The 9332-nt window shown below is 52.3% G+C and overlaps 1 protein-coding gene across 1 annotated transcript in view; it reads left to right on the forward strand.

Annotated features, from left to right (window-relative positions):
* TGM7 (transglutaminase 7) overlaps window positions 1-8960 on the forward strand; it is a 57544-nt gene extending 48584 nt beyond the window's left edge. The window contains 4 exon segments of the mRNA XM_006158711.2: window positions 1657-1983; window positions 5390-5550; window positions 8396-8529; window positions 8737-8960. Coding sequence (XP_006158773.2) covers window positions 1657-1983; window positions 5390-5550; window positions 8396-8529; window positions 8737-8896 — 782 coding nt within the window. The 3' untranslated portion in view covers window positions 8897-8960.
* Window positions 8961-9332: the final 372 nt, after the last annotated feature.

Below are 9332 nucleotides of genomic sequence, written 5' to 3' on the forward strand. Positions count from 1 at the left end.
GGATGGGGTGGAGGGGTAGGGGTGGGGGTGGGGTGGGTTCAAGTTCCTTGTTCCACCTCCCAACATGGGGATGACTTCAGGTTCAAACCATCACCACTTCATTACCTCCTCCTCGTGGCAAACTCCTAGACAGTATTCCTGGACCCTGAGCCTGTGGCCCTAGGGTAGAGCTGCCAGATTTAGCAAATAAAAACAGGGTGACTATTATATGTTAATTCCAGATAAATTAAGGTATCTATTGACATTTTAATAGTACGAGAATGGGGACCAGCAGTTAGCGTAATGGCTAAGGCACTGGACTCCCATGTAGTTGACCACGGTTCGAGTCCCAGACCCAGTGACTTAAACTCATGCTAGGCATGTGTGCATGCATGTCCAAGATCCTGAGAGGAGAATGGAGGAGAAGAGATTGCGGCGTGGCCATCCCCCAAGGGGGTGATTTCTCACTTTCTGTCTCTCTCTGTCTTTCTGGTGAGCACATGCCGCCCTATCGCAAAAACCTCTTTAAAAAAATAGTACAGGAATGTTCCAAGTGTTGCATGTGACATACACTAAAAAGTGTTCAGTCTATTTTTTAGTTTTAAATTTATTTATTTTACATTCATTCACTATATATCATTGCAGCATATAAAGTGAGTTGTAGTCACTGTTCATTTAAAATTGAAATTTAATGAAGTGTGATTTTTAATGCAAGTATGTTCCAAATATTGCATGCAACATGTTATACTAAGAAGTATTTGTGGCTTGCTAGAGAGGAGCAGTGTTTCCCAAAGTCATGGCCGAGGTAGCTCCGGATCAGGAGCTGATCCCAGCTTCACTGCATGGCCTGTATTTTCTCTGGTAACTCTATGCTGGGGTCACACCCTCCTCTTCCTATGTCTATGGCAGTGGATGGAGCAGAAGCGGAGATGGACACTCAGGAAGGCAAGGGCTCCTGGGCTGAGGAAGGGAGTGGACATTCCCATGGAGAGAAAAGGAGTCAGGCCACCTGAGAATGCAACCGGGCTCTGCCACGTTCTAGTTCAGTGAGCCAGGACATAGTATTACCATCCCTCTGCCTCCACTTCCTCATCCAACATGGGGTGACGGTCTTGGAGGGCAGCTGTGAGAATCAAGTGAGTTCATCCACAGGAAGCCCTGAGAACAGTGCCTCTGGCACTCTGGCCTCCACCTTTGGGATAAGTAGGGTGAAGTCTGAATGTTGAGTAGTCCCCAGGGCAAGCGTTGAAGCGCGGTTTAGAAGGCTTGAACATTAGACATTAGGTTGCTGGTGGGGGGAAAGAAGTCTCTGGCTCCATGATGATGTTAGCGACAATGCAGATGACAAAGGATAGTGCCAATTGCTTATAGTGAAGCAACCCACTCGGCCAAACTTTTCTGAACTCTATGAGGAAAGCAGACTCACCCTGGGTTACAGACAGCAGCGCTGAGTACCAAGAGAACAAGAGACTGTGGTAGAGCGAGGTTTTGGACCCGCACTGAGCAGCACCGATCCTGGTCCCTGCCGTGGTGCTGCACTGCTTCCCAGTGCTGCTTGTCACATGCTCAGGCTTTGGGAGGGGAGTCGGGAGCTATCGATTGGCTCCTTTCCCCAGGAAGGTCACTGGCCCTCTCCGCCCCTCCCTACTGATGTCTCTCTTGTCCCCTTTCTGCCAGGGTCCCCTGAGGAGCGGTCCGTGTTCATGAAGGCATCCCGGAAAATGTTGGACCCTAAAAGGTCCTCTTCTTCCTTCTTGGATCTACTGGGATCCGGGAGCACAGAGGACCGGCCAGCACAGCTGCAGCTGCACCTGACCAAGGTGCCTGAATGGGGCCAGGACCTGCTGCTGATGCTGCATGTCCGGAGGGTGCCAGACAGAGTCCACCCTCGGGGGCCCATCAGGCTCGCAGTGCACTTCTGTGCACAGGCCCTGCTGCACGGGGGCAGCGCCCGGGAGCCCCTCTGGAGGCAGACGGTGCACTTGAGCCTGGACTTTGGAGAGGGTGAGTAGGAGGCAGACCGAGAAGGCACCTACAGAGAGGGGAGTTTGGGGGCCACGAACAAAGCTGGGCTGGCTCAGACCACACAGAGCCCCCTCCCCCCTCAGTCAGATCACACAGCGCCCCCTCCCAACACACACGTGCTCTGGGCAGTGAAGCTGCTGTTGGTGGGCAGTCAAATGCCAGCTGTTGGACCTCCAATGCCAGCCAACCAGGCGCAATAGAGCAGTGAGCTCTGGGGCAGTCAGTGCAGGGTAAGCACACACACGTGTTTGTCTCACGCACATGTGCACACACATAGAGACTCACACAGGTATTCCCTGTCACATGGAAACTCTAATTTTTCCTCTCTCACGTGTACCTAGTTCCCCAGCCCCCAGCTCTCTGACTGTTCTCTACACTCACGATGCTTTTGACCTGTTCTCAGAGACTCGGTGGCCACTCCTGCTGCCCTACAACAGTTACAGGAACAGGCTGACAGACGAAAAGCGGATCCGTGTGTCTGGCATCGCGAGGGTCGAAGAGACAGGAAAGTACATGCTGGTCCTGAAAGACATCTCTCTGGAGCCTCCCCATTTATCTATTGAGGTAAAAAGGGGACGGAGATGGGGGCCCAGGGCTGGGGTGCAGCTGCAAGCCAGACACTGTCCCTGCCTCGACACCAAATTGATGATGAAAGCGTACACGGGGTGGTCTCTGTCCTCTCTGCAAAGCGCAGGGTGGGCACCAAGGTGTCTTAGAGGAGGTGACGCTTTGTGGAGGTGGTATTGGAGAGCACTGTGTTGAGAAACAGGGTGGACGTGAGGCGTTTAAAGTACGGAGGTAGTTTTGCAAAGAAAGGCAGGGACGAGGGATGAGGTCGAGGAGACAGGTTTGAGAGAGACCACAGGTCAAATTCAAAAGGCGACAGCTGGTAAGATGGGAATGACAAGGAAGAAGAAATGAACGGAAAGCGAGCCTGGGACTCTGAGTCCAGGCGCCCCAGTGGCTGGTGAGGAAGGGATTACAAGGGAAGCAAGGGCAAATGGAGGGCGGGTCTGTTCCCCTTCTACTGAAATATGACCAGGATTTTCCTTCCCCGAGGCCTCATTTCCCGCCTTTCCCTCCCACTCTGAAAGACTTCCCCACTGTCCAGACCTGGCAGTTTCATCAACAGCACACCCCGTCCCCTCCCAGGCTGAGAACGGGACAGCTCTGTCTTCCATGTAGTTGACCATGGTTCGAGTCCCAGACCCAGTGACTTAAACTCATGCTAGGCATGTGTGCATGCATGTCCAAGATCCTGAGAGGAGAATGGAGGAGAAGAGATTGCGGCGTGGCCATCCCCCAAGGGGGTGATTTCTCACTTTCTGTCTCTCTCTGTCTTTCTGGTGAGCACATGCCGCCCTATCGCAAAAACCTCTTTAAAAAAATAGTACAGGAATGTTCCAAGTGTTGCATGTGACATACACTAAAAAGTGTTCAGTCTATTTTTTAGTTTTAAATTTATTTATTTTACATTCATTCACTATATATCATTGCAGCATATAAAGTGAGTTGTAGTCACTGTTCATTTAAAATTGAAATTTAATGAAGTGTGATTTTTAATGCAAGTATGTTCCAAATATTGCATGCAACATGTTATACTAAGAAGTATTTGTGGCTTGCTAGAGAGGAGCAGTGTTTCCCAAAGTCATGGCCGAGGTAGCTCCGGATCAGGAGCTGATCCCAGCTTCACTGCATGGCCTGTATTTTCTCTGGTAACTCTATGCTGGGGTCACACCCTCCTCTTCCTATGTCTATGGCAGTGGATGGAGCAGAAGCGGAGATGGACACTCAGGAAGGCAAGGGCTCCTGGGCTGAGGAAGGGAGTGGACATTCCCATGGAGAGAAAAGGAGTCAGGCCACCTGAGAATGCAACCGGGCTCTGCCACGTTCTAGTTCAGTGAGCCAGGACATAGTATTACCATCCCTCTGCCTCCACTTCCTCATCCAACATGGGGTGACGGTCTTGGAGGGCAGCTGTGAGAATCAAGTGAGTTCATCCACAGGAAGCCCTGAGAACAGTGCCTCTGGCACTCTGGCCTCCACCTTTGGGATAAGTAGGGTGAAGTCTGAATGTTGAGTAGTCCCCAGGGCAAGCGTTGAAGCGCGGTTTAGAAGGCTTGAACATTAGACATTAGGTTGCTGGTGGGGGGAAAGAAGTCTCTGGCTCCATGATGATGTTAGCGACAATGCAGATGACAAAGGATAGTGCCAATTGCTTATAGTGAAGCAACCCACTCGGCCAAACTTTTCTGAACTCTATGAGGAAAGCAGACTCACCCTGGGTTACAGACAGCAGCGCTGAGTACCAAGAGAACAAGAGACTGTGGTAGAGCGAGGTTTTGGACCCGCACTGAGCAGCACCGATCCTGGTCCCTGCCGTGGTGCTGCACTGCTTCCCAGTGCTGCTTGTCACATGCTCAGGCTTTGGGAGGGGAGTCGGGAGCTATCGATTGGCTCCTTTCCCCAGGAAGGTCACTGGCCCTCTCCGCCCCTCCCTACTGATGTCTCTCTTGTCCCCTTTCTGCCAGGGTCCCCTGAGGAGCGGTCCGTGTTCATGAAGGCATCCCGGAAAATGTTGGACCCTAAAAGGTCCTCTTCTTCCTTCTTGGATCTACTGGGATCCGGGAGCACAGAGGACCGGCCAGCACAGCTGCAGCTGCACCTGACCAAGGTGCCTGAATGGGGCCAGGACCTGCTGCTGATGCTGCATGTCCGGAGGGTGCCAGACAGAGTCCACCCTCGGGGGCCCATCAGGCTCGCAGTGCACTTCTGTGCACAGGCCCTGCTGCACGGGGGCAGCGCCCGGGAGCCCCTCTGGAGGCAGACGGTGCACTTGAGCCTGGACTTTGGAGAGGGTGAGTAGGAGGCAGACCGAGAAGGCACCTACAGAGAGGGGAGTTTGGGGGCCACGAACAAAGCTGGGCTGGCTCAGACCACACAGAGCCCCCTCCCCCCTCAGTCAGATCACACAGCGCCCCCTCCCAACACACACGTGCTCTGGGCAGTGAAGCTGCTGTTGGTGGGCAGTCAAATGCCAGCTGTTGGACCTCCAATGCCAGCCAACCAGGCGCAATAGAGCAGTGAGCTCTGGGGCAGTCAGTGCAGGGTAAGCACACACACGTGTTTGTCTCACGCACATGTGCACACACATAGAGACTCACACAGGTATTCCCTGTCACATGGAAACTCTAATTTTTCCTCTCTCACGTGTACCTAGTTACGTGTTTGTCTCACGCACATGTGCACACACACATAGAGACTCACACAGGTATTCTCTGTCACATGGAAACTCTAACTTTTCCTCTCTCACGTGTACCTAGTCCCCCAGCCCCCAGCTCTCTGACTGTTCTCTACACTCACGATGCTTTTGACCTGTTCTCAGAGACTCGGTGGCCACTCCTGCTGCCCTACAACAGTTACAGGAACAGGCTGACAGACGAAAAGCTGATCCGTGTGTCTGGCATCGCGAGGGTCGAAGAGACAGGAAAGTACATGCTGGTCCTGAAAGACATCTCTCTGGAGCCTCCCCATTTATCTATTGAGGTAAAAAGTGGACGGAGATGGGGGCCCAGGGCTGGGGTGCAGCTGCAAGCCAGACACTGTCCCTGCCTCGACACCAAATTGATGATGAAAGCGTACACGGGGTGGTCTCTGTCCTCTCTGCAAAGCGCAGGGTGGGCACCAAGGTGTCTTAGAGGAGGTGACGCTTTGTGGAGGTGGTATTGGAGAGCACTGTGTTGAGAAACAGGGTGGACGTGAGGCGTTTAAAGTACGGAGGTAGTTTTGCAAAGAAAGGCAGGGACGAGGGATGAGGTCGAGGAGACAGGTTTGAGAGAGACCACAGGTCAAATTCAAAAGGCGACAGCTGGTAAGATGGGAATGACAAGGAAGAAGAAATGAACGGAAAGCGAGCCTGGGACTCTGAGTCCAGGCGCCCCAGTGGCTGGTGAGGAAGGGATTACAAGGGAAGCAAGGGCAAATGGAGGGCGGGTCTGTTCCCCTTCTACTGAAATATGACCAGGATTTTCCTTCCCCGAGGCCTCATTTCCCGCCTTTCCCTCCCACTCTGAAAGACTTCCCCACTGTCCAGACCTGGCAGTTTCATCAACAGCACACCCCGTCCCCTCCCAGGCTGAGAACGGGACAGCTCTGTCTTATAAACCAGCTGGCCCACCTTGTGGTTTTCACCTGGGCACGCTCTGAGGTTGCTGGGCCAGATGATGCCAGGCAGCAGCCTGCACGGTGGGGCCAACTGGGCAGAATCACAAGTGTAGACACAGCCTGGTGCTAGGCCAGGGCCTGGCCGGTGCTGGAGCTCGCAAACATGGTAGATGCCAAGTAGGCTTGGTACCCGTGGGTAAGGGACCCAGAGATGGCCAGTGTGAATATGCTGAAGTCCAAAGTTATTTTGATCCATTCTTCTTTAACACTCTTGTTAGGGTACATAGGACCCATTTTGTTTAACTTCTGGATAATCTGGGTGTGTTCTCTCTTCTCCTTGATTCTTTGACCGAGTGTACAAATGCCCCTAGTATGATCTGGGTGGTCAGAGCTCATTTCAATTCAATACACGTTTACCGGTACGCAGCCTTCGGTGGGCACTGAGTGAGGCCCAGGGCTATGGAACTGAGGAGGCGGGTTAGCCGGTGGTGTGGTGGTTAAGGCGGCTGGATCTCACATGACCAGCTGTGCAGTTTAAGTCTCAGACCTGGCAGCTGGATAAACACACCAGGTGTGTGTGTGTGTGTGTGTGTGTGTGTGTGTGTGTGTGTGTACGTGCCCAAAATCCCAAGAGGAGAGTGGAGGAGAAGGGAAAGCAGTGTGGTCATTGCCCCTGGGGAGTGCTTTCTCACTTTCTCTCTCCACCTCTCTCTGGCAAGCACACACACCCCATAGAAAATTTTTAAAAAGAAGAAGAAAAAATAAGTGAAGAAGACAGAATCCTTGCATCCCACTCACAGGCCTAGGCCATGCTGCCCAGACCACATGAGCAATGCACTGAGCACTCCTGGAAAACTCGAGACTACCCTGTTGATATATATGAAGATACCGTAATGTGGGAGAAAGACTCAGGACGGGGGTCAGGACATTCTGCCGTTAGCGTGTCATCGGACTCTGGCCTCACTGTTTCTCGCTGACAGAGTGAAAGGATGGAATGACAGCACTGATGGCTCACGGTGGTGCATAAGACACCCCTTCCTTATCCCAGGCTGGTGTCAGACACTGCTGTTTGGTCTTGACCCCCTCACCGACTCTGGTTTGGTCCCCAGGGTCCTTCTTAAACACAGCGTGTATTCCTACTAGCCGCCACTAACGGGTCGAAATCTAGTGGGCATTTTGAACTAGATAGTGGGAAGGGGAGCAGGTTCCACCAGGCGCCAGTCGCTGGTTGGCAGTGTCTCCCTAGGCTCTTGAGACCTTGTAAAACAGGCCAGTGTGTATGTCAACCCTAAGAACTGTCAACAGAAATAACTGACTGGAGAGATAATAGTAAGTGTGATTTATTTATTGTAAGCATGAGACTGAGCGGCCAGACCCAGAAAAAGACAATCATGTCCCTTGCATTTCTCTGGGTGCTCAGATACAGTAGTTTCTTTTATTTGGTTTGGAGAATGAGAGATACAACGTTTGCAATTTAGTGTAGAGGCTTTTCATTGGTCTGGCCTAAGAAGGCGGGATATCCGGAAGTGGAGGCTTGTAGGTTACAGGTGGGTTTACAGATTTTCAGATTGGTGATTAAAAGGACAGTCTCTGTTCCAGGAAGAAGTCAGCAGAAGAATGTCTGTGTTTTACTTGAACAGAGCTAAGAAGGCTTACTATGCATCATAAGCTATGCTAGGGACAAGATGTAGGAAGAGTCCTACACAATGGGCCAAAGCATCTGTTAATGTCTGTAGGCATGACTTCCCCCAGTCCCTTCAGAAAGAAATTTTTTTTTGAGAGAGAGATTTTTGCTATAGGGTGTATGTGCTCACCAGAGAGACAGAGACAGAGAAGATAGAAAACGAGAAATCCCCCCCCCCCGGGGGGGTGATGATCATACTGCAGTACCTTCTCTTCCATTCTCCTCCTGGGATCTTGAGCACACATGCATGTGCACCCGGCATGAGATTGAAGCCATTGGGTCCAGGATTCAACCGTGGGTGGCCATGTGGGAGTCCAGCAACACAACTGCTATGCCATCTGCTAGTCCCTGGACAGAATTTTGGAATAGGAAAAAGTAGTCAGACTTTTGTCCTCAGTGTTCTCATTGTATTCTTCTCTCTCCACTGTAGCATCTCAGCTCCAAACAGCAGTTCTTAGTGGTCACCAGGGATAGGAGAGGGAGGTACCTGAACAGAGCATAAGTGAGGCCAGTATCCCAGGGTATCTGTCTTCTCTCACCCAGGTGTCTGAGAGGGCTGAGGTGGGCAAGGCACTGAGGGTCCACATCACCCTCACCAATACCTTAATGGTGGCTCTGAGTAACTGCAAGATGGTGCTGGAGGGCAGCGGCCTCATCAGTGGCCAGATCACACATGAGTGAGTAACAAGCCCATCTGCCCTCTCTGTGGGACCCCCCTCAGTCCCCTGGATCATGCCTTCTTGCCCCTACTTTCCTGCTCTCCGCAAGGATTGAGGTCGCAGTGTTGGGGAGTTGGAGGTGCTCACCCACCAAACAGGGGAAACCAGATTACCAACTCATGCAGCTACTCCTCAAGGCTCCAAAAGGCTCTTTCTGACTTTCAGCCTGGGGACTCTGGTGGCTGAACACACCATCCAGATTCATCTGGACCTCTACCCTGTCAAAGCTGGACCCCGCCAGCTGCAAGTCCTCATCAGCTGCAATGAGATCAAGGAGATCAAAGGCTACAAGGACATCCTCGTGGCAGCACCGAGAGCTTCCTGACCCTGCCCACTGCAGGCTTCCCCAGTTCCCCAGGCCCTCCTCTGAGCCCTGCCCTGCCCTCCTCGTACCTTCCCCGGGCTTGCCTGGCCTTCACTTGGCCTTTTCTCCCGAAAATGTTACCTTCTCTCCACTGCTGACCTCTCCCCGGCCTGCCTGCTGGTGAATGAGTTCTCTGGAGCCATTGTGCGCCTCGGGAAGGGCAATAAAGACTGAATTTATCACCGCTGTTCTCTCTCCTGCTCTGACAGGCCCTTGATTGCTACTCACTGGTCCTCCTGGCCTGGCAGCCAGCTGTGTGTCTGGGCTCTCGCTGCTGCTTCAGTCTTCTCTCTCCTCCCTTGGTAGCCTTGACCATAAAACAAGCCTACCACAATGCCCTCTAAAGCAGCCTATCTGGAATTGAGGACTCCAGGTCTCTCCACTCAAATTGTCTCAA

The sequence above is a fragment of the Tupaia chinensis genome, unplaced genomic scaffold (genome assembly GCF_000334495.1).
Source record: "Tupaia chinensis unplaced genomic scaffold, TupChi_1.0 Scaffold000605_1, whole genome shotgun sequence".
Lineage (NCBI taxonomy): Eukaryota > Metazoa > Chordata > Mammalia > Scandentia > Tupaiidae > Tupaia > Tupaia belangeri.